Raw genomic sequence first — 26,313 nt, 5'->3', positions numbered from 1 at the left:
AAACTTTGGAGGAATAATGTTCCATCGAAAGTAAGCATTTTTGGTTGGAGGTTGTTATTAGATAAATTACCAACTATACAAAGGTATAATCAATAATAACAATGAGAGGAGCTGTGTTTTTTGTTTTAGGGAGAAGGAAGACACACAACATATTTTCTTTAATTACCAAGTTCCTAATCAGGTTTGGCTTCACATATTTCGATGGATGGACACAAGCTGCATTCCTATGGAAGATATTCAACAACATTTCATTTTGTTAGGAGACATTGCAAAGGAAAAATTTAGCAAGCACTTCCGTCACGTAATATAGTTGGCGACGACGTGGAGTATTTGGCGTATGCGAAATAATATTCTATTTAAAGGAGCTTTTGTTAGTGTTACTACTTTAGTGGACCAAATTATTTATATGTCGTGATTTTGGTTTATAGGCCGAGAAAATAATGTCAATTTAACTTTTTCCGAATGGTATATCAATCCTTTATCTTGTTTACAATATATTTAAAGTGATTGATTTTGAATTGTAAGGGATAGATACCCCTTGTACTCCTTATAATTCAAATAAATAAAAAAATTATGGCAACAAATAACATAAATATATATAAATAAAATTCAAACTATTGCAATAAAAATATTAACCTCTAGTTTGAAGGCTAGAATGCTAACTCTTTTGAAACAACCGCTACTAATTATTTTAAAGTTTTCAAGCTTAGGAAAAATTGCCTTAGCTAGATAACTCTTTTGTCTAATATAGTGTAGTTTGAAATCATGCTAGAAAACTTAAATAGTGAAACCTCCATCTACAGCTATAATTTGTCCAGTTATGTGCGAAGAAGCTGGAAGACAAAGAAAAGCAACCAATCCTGACATATCTTTGGGTTCACCAAAACGGCCATCAGGTGTTTGTGACACTATACCTTCTACAGCATTATCCACTCCGACAGTTGATTTCTATAACAAGAGCAATTATAGTTGAGATTAATTATAAGCATATTCTTGCAAAAATATAACACAATACTTGCAATATAATAAAAGATTAAGACAGTCAGTTTGATTTACAAATAATAAGTATTAAAAAGAATACTACAGGGTAGAACAAGATATTACATAACATGATAAAGTTGTACATGCGAGAGATAAGACGATAATATTTTTTTATTTAAAAATAAAAGTTGTCTTGTGGTTAAGTGAAGCATATTTTTTTTTTGTCATATTTCTTGCTACTTATTTTGTTCAGTCTCATAACCATTTTTATATCAAACAGAGTATAATAAATATTATACAGTTCAATACCCTATTTTTATGAAATCAAACGTACCCAAAAAGAACAAGATATAATAAAAATATTACAGATAGTTTTTTTTTTTGGTGATAATATTACAAATAGTTTAATTCACATAAAATGAATTTATTTGTAGTCCCGTGAGCAGGGCCGGTCCTGACTATTTTAAATAATATATATTTTAGATCTATTTTAATTTCTACATCTCATCCTCTTGGGAATGGATTCTCTCAAGTGTGATTTACACTTGAGAGAATAAAGTGTAATCTAACACCATCTAAATTCATTTTTTTAAATTTTTTATATGTTTCTCTCTCTTAATCAATGGTAACAAACCGTAACCAAAAAATCAATGGTAACAAACCACATTTTATTCTCTCAAGTGTAAATTACACTTGAGAGAATCCATTCCCCATCCTCTTTGTTTTTTCATTTAGTTCTTTTATCATTTGTTGTATTATGTACTAGGTATTGAACTATTTGAAAATTATGAATTTAAGGATAATAAAGTTGTAATGTAAACAAAGTTTTCAATCTAACTGTAATAACCGACCAGTTTTACCCGCCAACTGTACAATCCGGCATCCGAACAATCCGAAAATGTAGCTAGTCGGAATTGGGTCCAAATTAAATAATTGCAATTTTTATCGATTTGATGACTTTCAACCCGAACCCGACCGAAACTGACCGATGCTCGGACTTAAATACAACAATGAGATATATTACTAATATAGTCCTAGCCATCTTGAAAATTATGATAAACCCAATTTATAAATATAAAAAAGAAAAATTTAGAAGCAATCAATTTATAAGATGCACTGGACTAAACTTATCATACCAAAGCATTCTCCAAAAGTATGGTCATCACAGGTCCTGGTGCCACAACATTAGCACGAATGTTATCCTTTGCCCATTCCAATGCTAAGTTCTTAGTGAACTGATTTATAGCTCCTACATAAAATTTTATTATATACATCTAAAATACTAATTGCAATTCAATATTATATATGAAGATAAGTCAAATACCTTTAGAGGCTGCATAGACAGAACATAAAGGCAAGGCTTTGAGACTTGAATTTGAGGATATGAATACTACACTTCCATATCCAGATTGTTTTAGAAGTGGATGTGCAAGTTGACACAAATGATAACTAGACACAAAATTGGTACCAAGTGTAGTTGTTATATCTTCATCGGTGTAATCTAAGATGAATTTAGGAGTAAATATCCCAGCATTGTTTACCTAACAATTAGTAAAAATAACTTTGTTAAAAAAGAAAACAATTAGTAAAAATAACATAATTAAGAATGATAGTTCATTAAATTTATAATTTGCTGCTCTTTTTGAGTTGCAATTTTTCAGATTTGAATCCTCTCCTCCTGCTCTTTGTGTATGTGTCCAACCTTCTTTCATTTTCTTAATCCAACGATTGTTGATTCACAAAGAAGAAAAATAGTGTAGAAGAGAGAAAAAATGGAATGAATGACCGAGATAAAAGCATGATGAAGAACATGATGAACAACATAAAATTTTGTTACAAAAGCTGCAACATTGAAATAGTTCGACATAATCGACCTAAGTGCATGGCTACTGATTAAGACAATTGACTTGGGTCTATCTCTAAAAGTATAAAAATCTAAAAAATTTCTTGGTAGAAATTATTCATATTTTATATATGCATTTAGTATGAACCTATAAAAAATAGTCTAAATCTAGTTTTTTACTTGTAAACTTTAATAAATTATTACACCCTTCCAATTTTCTTATAAAATTAACTAATTTACCAAAAATTACAAGTGTTCACATTTGAACTATTTTTAATGGGTCGATCTATAAAAAAAGTTACTTTAGACCTTGAAATATATTATATTAATGGGTCGATCTACATTTGATTATGAAAAAACAGACATAAGTTATGGTGCATGCTTATGCACACCATGCATAAATATCCCAGATTGCTTAGCGCGTCCCCCGGTTTGCTTAATGCGCCCCCATATTGCTTAGCGCACCCCCCAAATTGCTTATCGCCCCCCATTTTACTTAGCGCGCCCCCCAAATTGTTTAGTGTGCCCTAAATTGCTAAGCGCACCCCCACCCCCAACATAAATAACACACAAAACCATTCCACAAGCAGAATAGTTTTGGATTACAACCCTCTAAAACCATTCGACGGTAAAAATGGTTTTGGCATTATAAGTACATCTAATGTGAAACTATTCCACAACAAAAATGGTTTTGGGGGGCGCGCGAGAAAATTTGGGGGGTGCATGAGAAAAAATTGGGGGCGCGCGGGAAGATTTGGGGTGCGCTAAGTATATGGGGGGGCGCTAAGTAATGTGGGGGGTGTGTTAAGCAATTTTCATTATTTATGCATGGTGCATAAGGAAAAAGCTTATGCACCATAACCACTCCCGAAAAAACAGACAAAAAAATCCATGTTATATTTTAATTCAATAAATTCTTTTTTTAATAAACCAACAAATATATTAAAAAATATAAGATGTAAAGAGTTACAATACAAAAAGAGAGCAATAAGAAAATTCTAAAAAAACAAAAAAGCATAAACTAAAAAACAGAATACCCCAAGCAAAGTATTAATCCACCAAAATCAAAACCTAAGTCTTTTTCACATAATTTCAACCACCACATAAACTTTAATTTCATTTAATAGCATAAATTATTGTACCAAAAAAAAGCATAAATTCTTGATTACAAAAACAATTTTTCTTAGCGTAAAAATAAAAAACACTTTTTGCTTTATTTAATGTCAATTTGAATTATGCAATCTTACTAGAATATTGAGTTTTCCTTTGAAGATGGAAGCAATAGTTTTCATTAATTTTTCACGTTGGTCACGATACAGTAAATCACAAGTTGACCCTGTCACACAAAATCCTTTACTTTTCCACTCTTCTAAACATTTGTTAATATCTTCTTGATTTCTTGCACATATATGCACACTTGCTCCAAATTCTGCTAACTCTTCCACAATTGCATGCCTGATATATTCACAATGAAAAAGAAAAAAAATTAACATAATAAATTAAATGGATTTTTTTTAGGTAAAAGGTTAGTAAACGGTGAACCATCTGTAACACCCTAAATATATATAAATAAAAAAAGTGATACAAATAGAGAAAGAAAAGGAGGACATAGCCAAAATTTTCTCAAGTTCAAAAGCAAGAAAATAAAAGCAAGATAAAATCAGAAAAAGTAAAAAAAAGGAAATCAAGTAACCACTCAAACTACGAATTCCTACCCCTAGCGTGAGTGATGACCGGTTTGCCTTCTTTTTGTTGCTAAAATGGAAAATTAACTTTACATTAAAAATAAAATAAAAATTAGATAACTAACCCTATGCCTCGGGTTCCACCAGTCACTAGGGCTGTCATGCCTTGGAGTGACCATCTTTTATCTTTGACGCTGCTCAACTTTGTTTCTGCCATTTCTTTTTATTGCTAATGAGTATATAATTTGTGAGTTTAAAATTTGCGGCAATATAAATATGGACAAGAGAAATGTCGACAAATAATGGGACAAAAATTATGATATAATACAAATTTTACGTACAAATGTGTGGTCGAAAATATGTTGATATATATATATATATGGCCAACTTTTTATCACAAAAAAAAAAAAATACAAGCTTAATTATCCAAAGTCGTACGTGGCTTTGTCACCACAATTCACAAATAAGGGTGGCAAGAGCTCCTCATAGGAACCACCAAATTTAGAAATAAAGCCATTTGAAGATAAAATATTAACTTAAAGTTAATATATTTTTATTTTAAAATAAAAAAATTACGATGGTTGTTTAACGACAATAAAAGAAAATATTATGTGAAAATTATTACAACACAATAGTACTCTCATAAACAGTACACGTTTATTGCATTCTTTTTTATTTGTCTTCCAAATCAACAATAGCATAAATCTAAGAAGTATAACCTCCATCAATAGCTATAACTTGTCCTGTGATGTGTGATGCAGCCGGAAGACAAAGAAAAGCAACTAGTGCTGATATTTCTTTAGGCTCTCCCATTCGACCTGTAGGTGTTTCAGATACTATACCAGCTATAGCTTCACCCCCTTCAGAATCATCCTGTAAGAAGCAGTTGTAAATAATAAAGATTCTAGCAAATGTGTACATTAATTGCGTGTTATTATACATGGAGAATGTTAACTTGTGCCCTTAAGGGCACATGTTAAGAAGCTAAATGTGGAAAACATTTATTGAAATTGTGCTGTATTCAATTATCTAATCATTAAATTCTTTGTATCATTAAATGCTATATTTCTATTTTTAGGTAGCTTAACATGTGCCCTAAGGGCACAAGTTAACATAACCCATTATACATTAATACCCTTAAAGGTTATTTTCATAAAGTGTAAAACTCTACTACTAGGGTGGCAAAAATGGGTCCCACCCGTCGGACCAACCCGTCTAACCCGAGTTGGGGCGAGGATTTAGACTTGATGTCTTGTGTTGGTTCGCCCCACCTAAACCTCTTAAAAATGTGTCGGGGTGCGAGGTTGACCCGTGGGTATTTTAAAAAACTTTGTAAGGATAAAAACGTAAATCAAATTTAAAATCTCTTCCCTCCCCTCTTAACCAAACAGATATTTAATTAAAATTTCTCACCTCCTCTCCCCTCTTCCGAGCCAAATATATATATATTAAATTTAAAATATCTCCTCCGCTCCTTTCCCGTCCCCTCCAAATCTCCAATAAAATCTCTCTCCTTCTCTCCCCTCCGCTGAACCAAGCAGACACTAAATTATCTTATTAATAGTAGTTACTTGTGTCTCCGTGAGCTTAACTCTGTTGGTAAAGACATCACATTCACTACAAGAATATCATGTATTACCAGCCAAAGTTACTGGCAGTTTTGATTCAACAAAAAGATTTTTGGCGGTTTTTGGTCATTTGCAGCGGAAAACGTCGCAGGAAAAGCACTCGAAAATTTTAATTTTAAATAAAATATCTCTCACAGTTTTGGTACATTTAGCGGCGGTTGTGGTTTAAAACCTCCGGAAACAAAGTGCAATTTCCAAGGATTTTAGTGGCAGTTTACAAACCTTTGGTAACATTTAGGCGCCATTATTTTTTTTTTAAATTAAAGAGAAAAAATTGCCGGAAAATCAAATGAAACCGCCACAACGGCTATATACATTTAGCGGCGGTCCAAAACCGCCAGAAACGCAAGGTGACAATTTCAGTGAGAATTTTGCGGCAGTTTAGAACTCGGTAATTTTTTATTTATTTTTTGAAAAAATTCAAACTAAACCGCCTAAAATTCAAACGAAAATTCTTTTCCCCTACTCTATGTATCTCCTTCTTTCTCCACCGGATTTCATCTCATTTCTTTCCCCTATACTCATTCTCTCTACAATTTCTCATTTGCTAAGATATAAACTTTCAAATTTAAGATTTATTTGTTAATTAGATTAAAAAAAGACTTATTTTCTAATATTTGTAATATTTAAACTTATTTGAATCATTGTTTAATTTAGTATTAAACTGTTCTGAAAAGATATAATTTTTTTATTTGATTATAATATTTTTTTTTTGGTAAGTGATTATAATATTATTTGTGAAAATAAAATATTTTAAATAAACATTTAAATTTAAAAGGAAACGAATTTTTAAAAAAATCTGGAAACCAATAAATATATATATGAAATACATATATATTCGTAAAAAAAATTAAAAATATATGTTGCTTTTCCAGCAATTTTAAACCGCCGCTAATGTCCAACAGAGCACAGGAAAAAAAAAGTTGTATTTCCAGCAGTTTTAGATCGTCGCTAAAATTTCGACGTGCATTTCTGATGGTTTTAAAACCGCTGCTACAGTTTCTAGCAATGAATTAACCGGCGGACTAAAAACCGTCGGTAATTCTATTGGTTGAATTTTTTGTTTTATTTTTGAAAAAACCTATTGGTTGAACTTTAATAACATGCTAGAATTACCACTACTCCTTAGTCCTCACTACAAAAAAAATCGTCTCTTGCAACGAAACAGTAGCAACAGTTTATTGAACTGTCACCGCTAACAAAGTTTTAAGATATTTGTGGCCTTTCCGCCGAAATCGTCGTGACTTCTTTCTACTTTTCCCGCGATTTCACTCACTCACATTCGCTCTTTTTTTCTCAATTCGTTCTTCAATTCGCCGAAACCCATCTTTCTTCAAACATCGTTCAATCCCTCACCGATTCCTTCAACTAACCCACAAAATCCTTCAAACTCTCACAGATTCGGCGTTCCATCTTCAAGCTCAAACTCAAACTTTCAATCGTCTTCAACCTCAAGCTCGTTCAACCTCACAGATTCCTTCAACTTTCAGCTTCAATCTTCATAATCCAAGTTCATTTGGTAATTAGGTTCACTTAATTTAGTATGATTTTGAAATTTGGTAATTAGGTTTTTGAAATTTCAATGTTCGTTCAAATATTCAGCTTCTTTCCTCCTTCAATCAAGCTTCAGATTCATTTTTCGCCGAGATTCGTTCAAATATTCGGCTACACAAAGAGAATCAACAAAGTTCATTCAATCAAACTTTTGCTTCAGATTCGTGACTTCTACTTCAGATTAGTCCTACAGCTTTGTTCATTCAATCAAACTTCAAAATCCAGGTTCATTTGATTAAATTTTATTTCCAATTTTACTTTGAAATTTTTATGCAAATTAAACCCTGTTATTCAGTTCTGATTCAGTTAGTAAGACTTCAGGGATTGTCACTGGGTAACACTAGAAACTGTTGTGAAATTAGTGACTAGGGACTTTAGATGATGGTGTCTTGATATCTCTTTTGACTGAAACAATGTGAATGCAATGTCTATTTTTAGGAAGCACCATTTTTAATAGAAATATCAAATGTCTAGAGCCTATGCATTTATGTGTTAATCTTTTTTGCATTAACTTGCATTAGTGGTGATTTAATTGTTTTAGAATGTGATTCTTGAATTTTATTGATCAAAACTTAGAACTCACTGTGTTCTTTGAGCATATAAATCAGGGATTGTTTTCTTTGAACTTGAAGGTTAATTATTTTTGATTATATTGCTGCCATGCTATTTTAAAAAGTTTACATTGTTTAATATGTTCAACTTTGGATTTCTTATGAGTTCTCTTATGAATTATAACTGTTTGTGTTCTTATGGATATAAATATGTTCTTGTGGATATAAATATGTTCTGGTTTTTATGTTCATGTTCTAATTACTATATGTTTAAGCACTATTTTAATTAAAATTATGTTTTCTTTGTTGATTATAGTTTTGGATTTTTTTGAATTAATTTAGTAGTTTTAAGTATAAAAAAAGAAGAATTAAAAAATCAGGAAAAGTTATAAGCTAAAAAAAAGACTATAATTTTTTTTTATAAAAAACTAAGTTGCAATGGTTCAAAACTGTCGATAAATCAATATTAAACACACTGGTGATGGTTCTAAACAACCGCAAAAGGGTGAAATAAATTCGCCACCTACGATTTCGCGACGGTTTAAACAAATGTTGCGACGATTTAAACCGAACGCCAAACTAATTGTGACGGTTTGTGCGGCAGTTCAGAAACTCGTCGCTATATAGTACTGGCAATGCCAGGATTCACGACCTTTCACCAACCGTCGTAATATACTCTTGCGACGGTTCATAACCGCCACGACACCCTTGCAGAACCGTCGCTAAATGGCAAATTTCTTGAAGTGTCTATATATATATATATATATATATATATATATATATATATATATATATATATATATATATATATATATATATATATATATATATATATAATCTATATAAGAAAGTTGATTGTTTTGAAAAAAACTCACAGATAACCTTGCTTCAAATGCTACCATGTGTCTAAAGTAAGGGTATTTGATGTCCAAAATTTGTGTAAATAAACTAATATTGCTGCAAACCAAGCCATATTGTGAGCCAACCAAGCCATTTTGTAAACTTGTGAGAGAAAAAGTTGCTTTTTGGCAAGTCATGGTTACATGAAAACTAATCTGGTTGCTTTTGAAACCAAGTCAACCGAGCCATTTTTTATGCCAAATATTAAATACAATTGTCACATGTCATTGCATCTTTTCAACTTTGTCATACACTTACCCAATATGTCATACTCATATTCAACTCTTTATTTCCCACCAAAGAATAATTTGAAATTTGAATACCAAATTTCATGAATTATATGTATATAAGTCATAACTTACACAAATTTTAACTATCATATAAGGTTTAAACTATCACTGATAAATATATATTTTTTTATTTTAATTAGCAAAATAAAACTTAAAAAAATATCGGCGTAACGTTACGGGTCAATTACTAGTATATATATATATATATATATATATATATATATATATATATATATATATATATATATATATATATATATATATATATATATATATATATATATTACAAGAACAAATTAAAAGCATACCATGATAGATTCCAAAAGTGATGTCTTGACAGGTCCAGGTGCCACAGCATTTGCACGAATATTATCCTTTGCCCATTCTAACGCCAAGTTCTTTGTGAATTGATTCACCGCTCCTAATTATTAAATTATTTTTTCAGATATACAGTATGTTATTTATTGAATTATAGCCTTTAAAAAAAGTTCAAAGATAAATCTTATCATTTTAAATATATTTAGAATATATCCTTTCTATTATACTAATTTTATCACCAGCAATAACGAAAAATACATACAATATATATATCACACTACAAAGATATAAATAAATAATTAAAATACAAACAACAATAACAAAAAGTGGTTCTAAGCCTACCGGATGATAGAATTCAATAGTGTTAAAATTCATGTTTACCAGTATATATAATTCGATAGGTGTTAAAATTATAAATTAAGAGGTGAGTATTTTAACCTACCGAATTTTATCGTCTGGTAAAGTGCCACCGAATTTTAACTCCCGATAAACATTTTTAAGGGCAATTATAGTAATTTTGGGATGGCTTTAAGCAATTAGGTAGGGGGAGGGGGCAAAGAGCAATTCCCTATAAAAAATGGTAAAAAAAATCTACCTTTAAACTAATTTACAGAAGTCCAAATTAGAATTTCTTTTTTCTGACATTTTTTCTCACTCAAATTCAATTTTTTTTCAACTTAGTATCAAATTCAATTATTATTGTTCTAAAAAAATTCAATTATTTGAAGTGTTAGTTCATCGATAAGAGTTATTCTTCTAACTTTAAGATGATAATGATCACTTTGAGAACGATCTTAAAATAAACCATTAATACAGCTTTTATTAATAAAACACTCCCTTCCGTCCACGTGAGCTTACTTAGTTGCGAGACATTACATTATATATGTAGGACGTCCGTCTTAACAGTAAAATTTCTAGCCATCACGCTATTTAACAAAAAAAAAAACCACCCTTCCTCAAATTAAAAAATTAAAAAGAAAACAATGATTATTAAAGAAAATCAAACATACCTTTTGTGGCAGCATAAACTGATAAAGTCGGAATAGCTTTTAAACCTGCAACGGACGAAGTAAATACTACACTTCCATATCCAGATTGTTTCAGAAGTGGATATGCAAGTTGACACAAATGATAGCCAGACACAAAATTGGTACCAATTGTACTTGTTATATCTTCATCACTATAATCTATTATTTTCTTCGTCATCGGTTTCGCAGCATTGTTTATCTGAAACGAAACAAACTAATTAACATTATGTACATGTTAAGACCACTTAACAAAATAAATAATTAGGCAATAAATATAAATTGATTTTACCAAAATATTGAGCTTTCCGTGAAAGATAGAAGAAACAGTTTCCATTAATTTTTCACGTTGATCATGATATATTATATCACATACCGATCCTGTTACATTAAACCCCTTACTTTTCCATTCTTCCAAACATTTATTAATATCATCTTCATTGCGGGCGCATATATGCACAGCTGCTCCAAATTCGGCCAACTCTTCCACAATTGCATACCTAATACAAAGTAGAAAAATAAAAAAAATTATAAGGGATTATTATGCAAACAAATTCAATTCAACTTATCCACCTTAAGGGTGGAATTTTTAGCCATTAGACTACTTGACAAAAAAGAAATGCTATAAAAAATAACAGATTTCACGTGGTTAAAACCGTTAATGAATGATCATTATGCAAACAAATTCAATTTATCCAAGTTAATAATATGAAGAAAAAAATCATTTAAAAAGGCATAAAACAACAAAATATTTACAAAGGTGACAAAAATTAAAGTGAACAAAATATTCATATGTCTCCAAATATGAAACATAGATGAACAATTTGAAATATAGATAAAACTGATTCATCAATTTTATTTTATTTTTAAACAAAATGATTCATCAATTTAAGCCAAACAAATATGGCTAAATTAGTCAATTGGTACTTAACTTATTTATTGATTTTTTTTATATCCCTTAACTTGTATTTCGTTCGCAGAATTCGTCCTTTTTATTAACTTCCATAAAAAAATGTTAAGTAGGAATACGTGGTGCTTCTGATGTGGCTCTCTTGGGTTATGGTATACGAATTTTGAGTTATATGTACGAGGTATTTGTGAATTGGGAAAACTAAAATACTGTATCAAGACAACGAACAAAATAATATCGCATTTAAAAGATAAAATTATGGAAAAATATGAGATAAAAATAAGATCTATATGGTTACAACTTAAATACGAGAAGATTAAAAAAATAATGCATAGTTTGATTCCAAACCAAAAAAATAGTCCAAAACCACCTCTATTGTGGATGAAGAACTAATTTAGAATAAACACATAAAAGTTATTAAAAATGAAATATTTTAGTCATGCTTCAAACTTCATTTACTATATTGAAATTCAAAAACATTTAATTTTAGTAACAAAAATTTAAAAAGAGAAAATATAAAATAAATCTCTAATGTACGTTACTAAATTTATAAAAAGAGAATAATTATGACATTAAGAGAATAATTATGATAACGAAATTATACCCAATTCCTCTAGTTCCTCCTGTCACTAAGGCAGTCATACCATGTAGTGACCATCTTTTATCCTTCAAGCTGCTCAACTTTGTTTCACTACCCATTTTGAAATGCAAAAGCAGGATACGAAAGAATACTGAAATGGGTTTCTTGATTATGTTTGTGATGTAGAAATAATGAGAGAAAAATAGTGAGTAACTCTAGTTCTGGTAGTACAGTAGTAATGTCAGTCTTTATCGCCAAATACAGTGTGCCACACAGCTGGAAATTTCAAGGGCTGTTTTTTTATTTTATTTTTTTTTGTTGACTGTAATGGACAAGAGCTAGAAATTTCAAGGGCTGTTTTTTGACCTTTTGGTTTCCGACGGAGTCGATGAGGATCGAATCTATGATCTCATGATTACTCTCTAAATCCCTTATCACATTAAATTTGGTGGTTTTTTTACTTTTGTTATGTAGTAGATATGTTTTCACATTAATGAGTGTACAAAATAGATTATGGTGATTGTTAATTTGAGCAATCTCGAACACTTGAAATGATGTCATTTTTGCGAGAGGAACGGTTTTTATCGAATCTTTGGTGGATAAGGTTAAACTTTCATCGTGAAAGTGGTTAATCTCTGCTCCTTCTATTAGTGAGTGCAATCAATCCTGTCCTGGAGCCGATAGCGGCAGGTGTGTTGTTGGTTGTGGGTTCCGTTGCTTCTTGGTGGTGGGTGCTCAGTTTTATATTTGTCTTATCTTCTTTTTTTTTTTTTCTTTCCTTTGTGAGGTGTCTTGGTTCAGATTTTTGTAGCCAGATATGTGGCGCCTATTCTTTCGTGCTATTTTATATTTTCAGTAGTTGTGTTTTTTGGTAGTTTTTGGGGAGTATATCTCTAGTATGCATCCTTATTTTTCTTCTTTTGGTGTTTTTTTTGGTTTGTACTGATATTTTTTTCGTTATATATAGATCTTTGTCATTCAAAAAAAAAAAGTATACAAAATAAATTCTCATATTCTCTGCTGAATGGCAAGTGAATTTTCTTCTTTAAAATGATTTTTTTTCATATGTAAGAGTCAAAATCGAACTTGTGAGTTGTGACCACTTGTTTAAAGAATTTAAATCTTTTATCACTTGAGTCTATATATTGTCAACAACACATACTACATCAAATGGAAAATGCTTGATGCAGCGAAAGATTGGATCACGAAGTCAAAGTGTTATACGTACACACCATGGTGAACTCTACTCTACGGAGGGGTAGAAGAATGCTTGGCCAAATTAGACTTTATAAAGTTTGTGTCTAGCCTAGAGGTGGGAACAGGCCAGGCCGACCTACATGGCCTTAAGGTCTAGCCTACATAGGCTCAGGCCAGGCCAGCCTATTTCTTTAAATAGAGCAGGCCAATGCTTTTTTATAAGCCTATTTAGCTAAAAAGGCCAGGCCGCAGGCCATTAAAAAAGCCTTTGAGGCCTACTAGGCCGGCCTATTTAAGTTAACATGAATAATATTTTTATTACGATTATTATTTATATATTAAAATTTATACTTTGATTAAATTATAAATCTATTAACTTTTTAAGTAATTTAAGTTTATTAATCTACATTAGTTTTTAACATATATAAATGTATTATTATAAACTAGAATTGAAATATGATGACATATATAGTCAAATTCTCTAAAATATCAAATGGAACATTATTTTATTAGCTCATAAGTATATTTCAAAATAAATATAATTATTTATTTAAATATGTTCATATGAAATAAGCTTTTAAACAGGCTAACAGGCCACATCAGACTTTCAAAAGGCCAGACTCAGGCCTAGAATTTAAGCCTATGATAGGCCACAGGTCAGGCTCAGACCTTCGATTTTTTGACAGGCCAGGCTCAGGCTTGGCAAAGCCTAGCTCGGCCTAGCCTATTCCCACCTCCAGCCTGATAATCTATTTCACGAATTTTAAAATTTCATGAGGTATTTGACAATTTACTCAAAACTAAATAGCAAATTATATTCAAATAACAATGGCGATGAAGGTCCAACCAACGATGTTAAGCAAGATTCATAAATAACATGAAATGTAAATGGATAAACTATTACATTTATTCAGCTAGGAAATGAGGAGCTAGTGTTTGCCAAATCAATTAATAGCAATCATTAATCTAACAAGTGTAACCTCCATCAACAGCTATAACTTGTCCAGTGATATGTGATGCAGCAGGAAGACAAAGAAAAGCAACAAGTGCTGATATCTCATTAGTCTCTCCCTTACGACCCGTAGGTGTTTGAGACACTAAACCAGCGATGGTTTCATTTGCTTCTTTAGAATCATTCTGTAGGAGCAGTAGCAAATATATAGTAAATATCATAGCAAATGTTTACATTAATTAATTACATGGTTATTATATATTAATCATATGTTTGATCCGTAAAATATAAGTACCGAATAAAACAATATGGTGCTTAACAGCACATGGTATTTTATACAACTTGCGCAAATGACAAAAAATTGTCTCGTGATTTAGTAGGGGACAAAATTTTTAGTTATCGTCCAGTTTTTTGGCCTCCAATTTGTGTAGTCCCAAAAAATTTGTAAAATTAAACACCGTACTAAAATTGTTCTGTCAAGTCTCTTATTATTTAGTAAATTAATCACATCATAAGATTATTTTATTAGAATCGTCTCCATAAGCTTAGCTCAGTTGATAAAGATATCACAATATATATATATATATATGCAGGTGCTGAGGTTCAAACCTTGAACACTTCACTTGAAATTTCTCACTAGTAGATTATTTAACGAAAATAAAAAAAGATCATTTTCATTAAAACTGCAGCACATGGAAATTTAAAGAGAATTTTAAATTGAGCTTTTTTTTTAGGGTTAAATATGTTTTTGGTTCCTATAGTTTTTCAGAATTTTTCTTTTAGTCCCTAAAGATTTTTTCACACTTTTTGGTCCCTAAAAAATTTTATATCACAATTTTTGTCACTATTTTTTTTGTATTCATGTTTATAAGATTATAAGAACGTCTCCAATAAAAATTTAGAATTTTTTAACATAAGATAAATTATTTGTGAATTTTTATGTGCAAAAAACTAGAAAATTCAAATTTAATTCATTTCTTATAAAAAAAAATTAAACTTTTGCAAAGAGATTCATATAATGTATTAAACATGACTGAAGAATTTTTTTTTAAATTTTGAATGATATGCACTAGAAAGTACCATTAATACTTCAAGGAACAAAAATCATGATAAGAAATACTTCAATGACTAAAAAGAGTGAAAAAATCTTTAAGGACCAAAAGAAAAATTCTAAAAAATCATAGGAACAAAAAAAACATATTTAATTCTTTTTTACAATGAACAAATGCATACCGTGATGGATTCCAAAAATGTTGTCCTGACCGAACCAGGTGCCACAGCATTTGCACGAATATTATCGTTTGCCCATTCTAATGCCAAATTCTTTGTGAATTGATTCACAGCTCCTGAATTAAATTATTTGCTTAGATTAGATAGGTTTTCCCTTTTGTGGGGTATACGAACCTTAAAAAAAATTCAAAGCAGATCTTTGTCATTTTAAATTTGAATATGTAATATAATATTATTTCTTTTTTATTATACAATTTACTATTCTTCAAAAAAAATGACAAAGATCTATTTTTAAACTGTTTTTTAGAGGTCTATATAAAAATGTTTTTTTGTTTTACATATTTTCTCACACTCAGATATAGAATTTTTTTTTTTTTAAAGAAGGAATTCTAGTTAGAACATGCAATAATTAGACTTTACTTTCTTTTTTAGGGTCTCATTTTCCAAAGAATTTGAGGATTAAAATCATAAATTTTAATTATTAAAGAAATAGAAACGTACCTTTTGTGGATGCATAAATAGATACCATCGGAATTGCTTTTAAACCTGCAATGGATGAAGTAAATACTACGCTTCCATATCCAGATTGTTTCAGAAGTGGGTATCCAAGTTGACACAAATGGTAACCAGACACAAAATTTGTACCAATTGTAGTTGTTATATCTTCATCAGTATTATCTATTATTTTCTTCATCGTAGGTTTCGCAGCATTGTTTACCTAAAATATGTAACATTAATCATATACATAATTGTAAAAATATGTTTTGAGCATTTACAACATCTTCAACGGTAATATCACTTTGGATATCATACATTATTAATAAGTAGTCCATACAATGTCATGTAATATTTATGCAACTCATACATATTTTGCTCCCATATGGTGATACCATTAAAGGAGCAATATCTTCCTCATAATATGAGATATGATCACTAGCAACATCCTTTGCTATTCATACTCATGATGAGTTGGCATTTCCATCACTATCATTTGATTACAATATCTCATATCATTATTTGTAATTATTTATAATTATTACTTTCTATTTCTTGAATGTATATTGCATTGTATATAGACACATGTATTCCATATCAATGATATCATCAAAAGCCTATTTCTCTATAACCATTTTGGGTATCATACATTATTAACGACTGGTTCCTTCTATATTAATTTTTTTAACTTAAACTGATAATACTGTACTTTAAATAAAGTATCGTATCATCAATTTTGATACCCTCTATGTCACGTCATGGAACTCCAATGATAAAAAAAAATAAGGTACGGATCATTAATTAACCTATGAAACTCTCGTTGATACTCTTATTGGAGATGTTCTTAAAACAATATAAATACAAATAAATATCAATTGATCTTACTAGAATATTGAGCTTTCCGTGAAAGATAGAAGAAACAGTTTCCATTAATTTTTGACGTTGGTCACGGGAGAGTATGTCACATATTGATCCTGTTACATTAAACCCCTTGCTTTTCCACTCTTCCAAACACTTATTAATATCATCTTCATTACGTGCACATATATGCACAGCTGCTCCAAATTCGGCTAACTCTTCCACAATTGCGTACCTAATGCATAGTAGAAAAAATAATAATAAGGAGTTAACATATAAAGTAACTATATATTTTACTAAATAAAACATATTCATTATCACAAAGAAGAATGGATTCAGGATGGATGTTCAAGTGATTAAGTTTTGAACCATGATGGAGAAAGGAAGGAAGTCTTTCACCCCTTTTATTTTTAAAAGTCAAAAGAAGAAGAAAAAACAATTGACTAGAAGTATTGGACAACTATATATATATATATATATATATAACATTCGTTCTACAGGTGGCACATCTCACATGTCGCTATGAAATTAGAGTAGGTTTTGGCAAACCAAAAGTTAGAGCTCTTTGTGAATTCCCCTTGAGGGATGGTAGTTTTGTACTACTTTATTATGACTATTTTTGGGGGTCAAGCCCCCTTATATACAATTTTTTTTTTCTTTCTATTTTTATTTATATTAATATTAGATGTAAGTATAGAATGAAAATGATTAGGTGTATCAAATTAGTTAGAATTTCTATCTAATCTTTAATGTATGTCTGGATGTTCTTAATTTAATATATATATATATATATATATATATATATATATATATATATATATATATATATATATATATATATATATATATATTAATTAAAATTGGTAAAATCTATTATAAAAAAATGCATCCAATGTGGATAAATTGTTAAGAATGATCGGTATGCAAACAACTTCAATTCATCGAATTTAATAATATAAAAAAAATCATTTAAAAAAGAGCATAAAACAGTAAAATATCTACAAAGGTGACTAAAATATTCATGTGTCCAAATGACAAGTCATTGATTAAATAATGGTAAATTTTAATATGACCACTTCATCAAGTGGTTCATGATGGACCAATTATGAATAACATTATAACGAATACGAATTTTACAAAATTCGCCGTTGAATTGAAAGTTTATATCATATAGATCATCTATAGAAAAATTTAGAAAAATTGAAAATCATTTGATATGTTATTGAGATGCATCAAGATTAACGATTTATTAAAAAACATAAATTTTGATGGATCTCAATAACATTTCAAATGATTTTAAAAAAAAATTAAAAAATTTATGGATGATCTATACAATATAAACTTTCAATCCAACAATAAATTTCGTAAAATTCATATTTGATAGATCACTTGTCCACGGTAGACCACTTGTGAAGGTGATCCACCGTAGCATTAGCCTTGAATAATAATAGATAAAAAATACTTCTACTGTGGAACAAAATAAAAACAAATATTCCTAACAAGACAAGAAATGTAAAACACCATACATACCAAGACAAGGAACAAAATAATCCAAAACCACCTCAACTGTGGATGACGAACTAATTTAGATAAACACATAAAGTTAATAAAAATGAATATTTTAGTCATGCTTCAAACTCCATGGTAATTATGATAAGGAAATTACCCAATGCCTCTAGTTCCTCCTGTCACTAACGCAGTCATACCCTGCAGTGACCATCTTTTATCCTTCAAGCCACTCAACTTTGATTCACTACCCATTTTGAAATCTAAAAGAAGAATACAGAAATAGCTTTCTTGATTATGTTTGTTTTTTTTTTTTTAGGGCTTCTTGATTATATTTGTGAAATATAGAAATAATAAGGAGAGTAAATTCAGTCTGCTCTGGAAAGTACTGCTCTGTAGTCTGTAGTAAAGTCAGTCTTATCGCCAAATACAACGTGCTACACAGCTGGAAATTTCAAGAGCTCTTTTTGAGTTTTTCTTTTTCTTATTGAATTTTTGAAAATAATAGGTATACATAATGTTCAAGCGCTGGAAATTTCAAGCTCCGTGTTTTGACTTGTTGGTTTAAGGTAAAACTAATGAGTATCGAACTTAAGATTTTATTGGTCAAATTTTACGCCGCTAACATGTTATGTAATACTCTTTTTGGTTTTTAATATAAAGGATATTTTATTTTTTAGATTCATTGAAAATTTAATGTATTTAGTGCGTATTAAGAGCTAGATACATTCTATTTTCAATGAATCTAAAAAATAAAGTCTCTCTTGTATTAAGGATTGGAGAGAGTAGGTAATTAATGAGTATACAAAAAAAATATTTTATTTATTAAAAATTTCACTTTTAAAGTGAACAAGTGAAATGACAAAGGTATCTCCTAAGTTCTAACCCTAGCCGTCACTTTTTTTCTTCTTCTTAGTTTATCAAAGAGGGGTGATTTCAGGTCAAATCTTGACCTAAAATCACCCCTCCAAATTGTTTTTTCTTTCTCGTTATTAAATAAGTGTGATTTTTCACATATTTGTTTGGTTTTGTGTTATTTGTTATCCCGTCCTTGTGCGGTGTATTCTGTTGTGCCGTCTCTGTGCGGTGTATTTTGTTTTCCCGTCTTTGTGCGGTGTTCATTTGTTTCAGGTTGAAGGATTAGATCCGATCAAGTACAAATCTATCCAATGTCGACTTTTGTGTCATCAACGCTGCAGATCTGGGGGCATGGACATTCCAGACACTTCAATATAGTCATATATGTAGGCTTATGTAATTTGTCGTTTTATGCTATTAACATGGATGCTGTGAGTTTGTTTGCAGATTCATCCTTTTTGTTTTTAGCAAATTTGAATTTGTATTACATCGATGTACTCTATCAGTTTGAATGAATGAATATCCTTTATTTTTAGTCAAAAAAAAAGTGAAATGACAAAGGTTCTAACCACGGCCCATATATATATATATATATATATATATATATATATATATATATATATATATATATATATATATATATATATATATATATATAGGACTTTAGAATGAATTTTCTTATTCAAAAAATAAATTTCTAATCACTTGAGTCGAACTATGGTCAATAACACATACTACATCAAATATGTAGTTAATGTTCATTATAAAAAAAAAATATGTAGTTAATGTTTGTTTCTCAGGTAGCCCCTTGGTTGAGGAGTCACTTTGCAATCTAGAGGTACTTGATTTGAAACTTGGTATTAGCAAAAAAAAAAAATGTAGTTAATTGTGTTTAATAGATAGTAGTAGATAATTAATGTTATTGTGTATTTTTATTTTTATGAACATTGATTCTTTGACACACATTGTTCATGTATTGGTTATATGATTGGTTAATTAATTAGTGCAACTTTTTTTTACTATGTTATTAATTTGAATTTTCAATGTTTTGGTCCAATTTATTTTATCATAAAAGTTACTTTAAACTTAAAGTTTAAAAATAAGAACTTAAAAAATAAAGCTGAAGTTGTTTGGTTATTTCAATTTCTTTTTTATTTTAGAAGCTATTTTTAGACAAATATTTTTTGACAAAATTTTATTACAAAAGGTTTGATTTTGTTAAACATTATGATAAATAAATAAATAAATAGTGTGTTAAAAAAAAATAAAAGAACATGGATTTTTTTTATAATTGATAATAAAATAGTTCATAAATAATTACATTAAATAAATTAAAAGTATTTTATGAGAGTGAGGTAAAATATATTATCTTAAACAATATTTCAATATATCAACATAATTTAAAATTTTCTATCAATAAAATAGAATAATTTATAATTTTAGAAAATTACTTTTTTTTCTGCATAAAAAAATTACATAAATTACCACAATATTACCATAACTTATCATGAATATGATTTATGCTTGTCAATATATGTCTGTCAAAGGAAATGCTTCTACTACTGTTTATAAAAAAAAGTAAAACAAATAAGCATTCTGCTCCTATATATTGTTTCCGTAAAAAATAATAATAGAAGTACTTTATGTATGCAAAACATATAAAATATTAGATTTTGGTGTCGCTGGGTATCGAAATAGAGGCATACATCAAAATAAGGCACAAGTCACCGAGAAAAGTTAATATTTCTGACTTTTTCGGAAGTATAATTTTCCAACATTTTTCTTTATAAAATTAAGTTACTTATTTATTGCAGGACTTTTTTTAATTTACTTTTGGCCCTTCTCATATTTTTAAGAAGTAGAAAAGTCATAAAAAAGTCAGGCCAAACATAGATGTGATTGATTTACGCTGGAGAATCTATAAGATGTATAAAGTGGATTTTTTGCTACCAATTAATTAGTGCATTTGAATTTTATTTTGTAAAAAATCTTGATTAAATTAAAAGAGACCAATGATATTTCATCTTAGCGCTCTTGAATATGTTAGATTTCATTTAAAATTAAATTATTTAATTAGGACTTTAAAAAATCACCATATGGTCAAAAGTGTTATACATACACCATGGTGAACTCTACCGAGGGATAGAAGAAGGTTAGGCCGAATTAGACTTTATAAAGTTTGCATCTATTGTAAATTTGAAGAGTAGATATCATAAAACTAAACAAGCAAATTATATTCAAATAACAATGACGACGGAGGTCCAAATCAACAATGTAAAGCAAGATTCATAAAAAACATAAAATGTAAATGGATAAATTATTCCATTTATTCAGCTAGCTAGGAAATGAGGAGCTAGTACTTCATTGTTTGCCAAATACATTAATATCATTAATCTAACAAGTGTAACCTCCATCAACAGCTATAACTTGTCCAGTGATATGTGATGCAGCAGGAAGACAAAGAAAAGCAACTAGTGCTGATATCTCATTAGTCTCTCCCATACGACCCGTAGGTGTTTGAGACACTATACCAGCTATAGCTTCATCCCCTTCATTAGAATCATTCTGTAGAAGCAGTTACAAATATAAGTAAATTTTATAGCAAATGTTTACCTTAATTGATTACATTTTATTTTGGTCAAATACGTAGCCTAATATTTAGAAATTCCATCAGGTAGATAAGTGGGTGTCCGTGATTCCAATTCTAATCCCTTCATATATTATACAAAAAAGTTTTTACCAACTGAGTTAAACTCACTGAGACAATTGATTACATGTTTATACATTAAGGGGGGTGTATTCAATTGGGATTTCAAAGGAATTTACAAGACTTTTTTATAATAAAAGAATCTTGTGGTATTCAATCAAGATTTTTATGGAATGTAAATAAATCTTGTGGTATTCAATTAAGACAATTAAGATTTTTTTTTAAGATAACGAAATCTGTTGGTATTCAATTGAGATTTCGCACTACTTATAAAATGTCTATTGGTATTAAAAAACATACAGATTTCAATGGATTTTTTCATGGAGTGGATTTTAATAGATTTTGTGAGACTTTTTAGTTAAAAATACACATGAATGACTCTTTCAACAATCTCACCACAAACCTTGAGATTTCATAGGATTGTTTTTTCTATTGCCACCAATTTCTTCTCGTTTAGTCCAGATATTTTTCTCTCTTTGATTTCTCTCCAAGCTTTTCCTCTTACAACTTTTTAATTACCTATTTTCTTTTGCATACCTCTGTTCAATTAATTTTTATATATTAACACAAATCAAAAGAAAAAGGTCATGTTCTAGCCGACGACATATATATAGTAGTACACTAGTATGTATGGTATGTATTAACATCAAGAATATTTCCAGGTTATTAATGTTGTTGTTGGCATAAAAGAAAAAGGTCATATATGCATATTGTTGCATCAATTGATAAGTTAGTTTGAAATTATAATGGATCAACATCGATCAAAAGATTATTTGCCGTAACACTTTTTCTTTCATTCACGTGAAAATTATAATGGATCATTGATAAATTAGGTTATTCACTTTTTCTTTCATTCACTTGATTTTTTTTAAGGAATTATTGATTGATTCATTATATTTATAGAAGAAATTTGTATCGAATTTATTGAGTCATTTAAATATTAAAAATCCATAAAGTATTTTGAAATCTCAAAAGTCTATGTTATAAAATCTCACGGATTCTTGTGTTAAGAATCTTGATTGTAAAAAGTCTTTCAAAAATGTCTTTTAAAATCTCACAAAATCGATATGATCTCACAAAGTCTTTCAAAATCTTCAAGATTTTTTTTGCCAAAATAGTCTTTCGAAATCCCAATCCAATACACCCCGCTAAAATTATTTTCATTATAAGTGATACTCCCTCCGTCCCGATTTATAAGAGAAAGAAAAAAAAACACACTTATTAAGAAATGCATTTAATATTCTAAAATCTATCAAAAACATAATTTTATTTCCAAAAGTACCCCTATTAATTTATTCCATAAAAAAACAAAATCATTTAATATCCTACTCCTAATTTCTAAGTACCCCTAATAATTAATTGTTTTGGAAAATATAACAAGGGGTATTTTTGGAACTATAAAATTAAATTGGTCAAATTTGAGTATTTTCCCTTATAATTTGGGACAAAAAAAATGGTCTTTTTTCCCTTATAAATCGGGACGGAGGGAGTACTTGTTGAATTTATCATGAGATTTTCAAATACTTTTCGGGGCCAACCCACATAAAGATTTAAAGAGAATTTTAAGTTGAGTCTTTTCTTTTTACAATGAATTAAAGCTTTTACAAAATTTGGTTGAACAAATGCATACCATGACAGATTCCAAAAGTGCTGTCCTGACCGGACCAGGTGCCACAGCATTTGCACGAATATTATCCTTTGCCCATTCTAATGCCAAATTCTTTGTGAATTGATTCACCGCTCCTGAATTAAATTATTTGCTTAGATTAGATGGATTTTTTTTTCGGGGTATACAAACCTTAAAAAAATATTCAAAGCAGACCTTTGTAAAATTAATTAAGCTTTACAAGATAGGTTATGAGAAAATAGTTTATAAAGTTACTATTTTTGTTGGTGAAAAGTTATGAATTAACACAAAAATTTATTTATTTGCTTAAGCTATTTTCATAAGCTCAAAAATAAGTCAAATCCAAACGGACTCTATACTTTCTTTTTTAGGGTCTCATTTTTCTACGAATTTGAAGATTAAAATCATAAATTTTAATTATTAAAGAAATAGAAACGTACCTTTTGTGGCTGCATAAACAGATAAAATAGGAATTGCTTTTAAACCTGCAATGGATGAAGTAAATACTACACTCCCATATCCGGATTGCTTCAGAAGTGGGTATGCAAGTTGACACAAATGGTAACCGGACACAAAATTGGTACCAATTGTAGTTGTTATATCTTCATCAGTATTCTCTATTATTTTCTTCATCGTAGGTTTTGCAGCATTGTTTACCTAAATGGTAACATTAATTATGTACATTTTTTTTTAAAAAAAAATCATATAAATGTTTTGAGCACCTGGAACAAAATAATTAAAAGTATAAATTGATCATACTAGAATATTGAGCTTTCCGTTAAAGATAGAAGAAACAGTTTCCATTAATTTTTCACGTTGGTCACTAGAGAGTATATCACATACTGATCCTGTTACATTAAGCCCCTTGTTTTTCCACCCTTCCAAACACTTATTAATATCATCTTCATTACGTGCACATATATGCACACCTGCTCCAAATTCTGCCAACTCTTCCACAATTGCGTATCTAGTTCAAAATACATAAATAAAAATCTGTAAGTAATTAATTAGCAAAAAAAAATTCTTTTGCTAAAAAAATAATTCCATACATTCAAATTTGTAGAATATACAACTCAACGTCAGTCTAATACATAAAAGGAAACTACCCAATGCCTCTAGTTCCTCCTGTCACTAATGCAGTCATACCCTGTAGTGACCATCTTTTATCCTTCAAGCCACTCAACTTTGTTTCACCCATTTTTAGTTACTTTGGAGATAGTACTTCCATATACATTTCCTATATATATATATAGGAAAATCTAATATGGTGAAACAGTTTTTAAAAAATATATTAAATTTCAATGATGATATATAATGTTGTCTGAAAGTACTTCCTCCATCCTAAAATAAACGATATAGTTGACCACTGTCACGTTTGTCAATGTACAACTTTAATCGTTAATATCTAAAATTATATTTTATTAAAAATTATAAATATTATATATTTTGAAAATACACATCGAGACAAATCAAAAATCCTATATGCTAATATTTACATTTGTATATTAGTAGAAAAATATGATCAAAGTAGATCATATAAATAGTACACAAAGTAAAAAATAAGTCATTTATTTTGGGACGGATGAAGTATAAGTTAATGATCATTCTTGTTTTTACAACTAAAATAATGACTTAATTGATACTGATTTAACTAAAACAACGAAAAATAAAAATGTTACCTTTATTGAATTGACTTCAACCATGTCATTATTTTAGCCCTAACGAGAATGAATTCTTTCAAGTGTAATTTACACTTGAGAGAATAAAGTGTGGTTTGTTATCATTGATCAAGAGAAATAAACATATAAAAATTTAGAGAAAATAAATTTAAATAGTATTAGATTACATTTTATTCTCTCAAGTATAAACTCATTCCCGTCTAGTATGGATAACTTATAAAAATAGTCCTCTGACATTAGCCAATAATAATTCGTTATCAAGGAAATTTGTGGTGCTAAAGATTTGTCTTATCGCCAACAATTGTGTGCCAATAGAATGGATTCTCTTCCCATCATTTCTCAAACGTTTCTTTTAATTTCAACCAACAAAAAGATTTATTCATCTTAGCGCAATCTACAAATGTGCCTTAATTTAACGGAAAATGCTAACTAATATTCACGTAACCCTGTTAAAGAAATTTAATATAATAAAATTATATTAAAATTTGTGCAGTATATTTATAAAATGGTCCATGCTAGCATGAGATAAATGGTCCATGCTACACTTATTCTTTGTTTACTTTAAGGACAAAACTTACATGCATTTCCATACATGCATTTCTTACTTTTCCACTCACAAGGAGGTGGTTATTTGTGTTTTTTCATTTTGAAAAAATAAAAGAAAATTATTTTTTAATAAAAAAACTACCTCTTTGTGAGAGGAAAAGTAAGAAATGCATGTATGAAAATGCATGTAAGTTTTGTCCTTACTTTAATTAATTCAATTATTTAATTAAGACTTTACAACATCACCATGGTTAAAAAGTAGGCTTAAATGCAGTTTTGACCCCATATTCACCAATTGCTCTATTTTGGCCCTTCTACTTTCAAATGCTCGGATTTAGCCCCCGAGTTTTACCCCATTTTGCATTTTGTGGCCCCTCTTAATAATTTTGACTC

The 26,313-nt window shown here is 29.4% G+C and overlaps 3 protein-coding genes across 3 annotated transcripts; all 3 read right to left on the bottom strand.

Annotated features, from left to right (window-relative positions):
- Positions 1-571: 571 nt before the first annotated feature.
- Positions 572-12,463, bottom strand: LOC123892393 (uncharacterized short-chain type dehydrogenase/reductase y4vI-like). The gene is made up of 10 exons (XM_045942178.1): positions 12,290-12,463; positions 11,068-11,275; positions 10,761-10,977; positions 9,741-9,853; positions 5,218-5,382; positions 4,635-4,732; positions 4,072-4,279; positions 2,306-2,522; positions 2,118-2,230; positions 572-948 (listed from the first exon to the last, which is right to left on the bottom strand). Exons 1-10 carry the CDS (start codon positions 12,382-12,384, stop codon positions 778-780), a joined length of 1,605 nt encoding a protein of 534 aa, XP_045798134.1. The 5' UTR covers positions 12,385-12,463; the 3' UTR covers positions 572-777.
- A 1,792-nt stretch (positions 12,464-14,255) lies between these two features.
- Positions 14,256-18,877, bottom strand: LOC123889484 (tropinone reductase 1-like). Its single transcript, XM_045938831.1, has 5 exons — positions 18,664-18,877; positions 17,025-17,232; positions 16,146-16,362; positions 15,648-15,760; positions 14,256-14,599 (listed from the first exon to the last, which is right to left on the bottom strand). Exons 1-5 carry the CDS (start codon positions 18,756-18,758, stop codon positions 14,429-14,431), a joined length of 804 nt encoding a protein of 267 aa, XP_045794787.1. The 5' UTR covers positions 18,759-18,877; the 3' UTR covers positions 14,256-14,428.
- Positions 18,878-21,550: 2,673 nt separating this feature from the next.
- Positions 21,551-25,006, bottom strand: LOC123889483 (tropinone reductase 1-like). The gene is made up of 5 exons (XM_045938830.1): positions 24,802-25,006; positions 24,455-24,662; positions 24,136-24,352; positions 23,699-23,811; positions 21,551-21,926 (listed from the first exon to the last, which is right to left on the bottom strand). The coding sequence occupies exons 1-5, from the start codon at positions 24,891-24,893 to the stop codon at positions 21,756-21,758; spliced, it is 801 nt and encodes a 266-aa protein (XP_045794786.1). The 5' UTR covers positions 24,894-25,006; the 3' UTR covers positions 21,551-21,755.
- Positions 25,007-26,313: the final 1,307 nt, after the last annotated feature.

Source organism: Trifolium pratense, linkage group LG6 (genome assembly GCF_020283565.1).
Source record: "Trifolium pratense cultivar HEN17-A07 linkage group LG6, ARS_RC_1.1, whole genome shotgun sequence".
NCBI lineage: Eukaryota > Viridiplantae > Streptophyta > Magnoliopsida > Fabales > Fabaceae > Trifolium > Trifolium pratense.
Note: the sequence above shows the minus strand (reverse complement) of the source record. Positions and strands in the feature narration are given on the sequence as shown.

Bases quoted from the DNA above. Each gene is read 5' to 3' on its own strand.
- LOC123892393 (XM_045942178.1), bottom strand. From the start codon at position 12,384: ATGGGTAGTGAAACAAAGTTGAGCAGCTTGAAGGATAAAAGATGGTCA. The intron at 5,383-9,740 runs GTATGCTTTTAA...TGCTTCTTACAG, and splicing joins CACTTTTGGAATCTATCATG to GATGATTCTGAAGGGGGTGA. The intron at 949-2,117 runs GTATGATAAGTT...CTCTTGTTATAG, and splicing joins TACTTTTGGAGAATGCTTTG to AAATCAACTGTCGGAGTGGA.
- LOC123889484 (XM_045938831.1), bottom strand. From the start codon at position 18,758: ATGGGTAGTGAATCAAAGTTGAGTGGCTTGAAGGATAAAAGATGGTCA. The intron at 17,233-18,663 runs GTAATTTCCTTA...ACTATGCATTAG, and splicing joins GGAGGAACTAGAGGCATTGG to GTACGCAATTGTGGAAGAGT. The intron at 15,761-16,145 runs GTACGTTTCTAT...AATTTAATTCAG, and splicing joins TATTTATGCATCCACAAAAG to GAGCTGTGAATCAATTCACA.
- LOC123889483 (XM_045938830.1), bottom strand. From the start codon at position 24,893: ATGGGTGAAACAAAGTTGAGTGGCTTGAAGGATAAAAGATGGTCACTA. The intron at 23,812-24,135 runs GTACGTTTCTAT...AATTTAATTCAG, and splicing joins TGTTTATGCAGCCACAAAAG to GAGCGGTGAATCAATTCACA. The intron at 21,927-23,698 runs GTATGCATTTGT...CTGCTTCTACAG, and splicing joins CACTTTTGGAATCTGTCATG to AATGATTCTAATGAAGGGGA.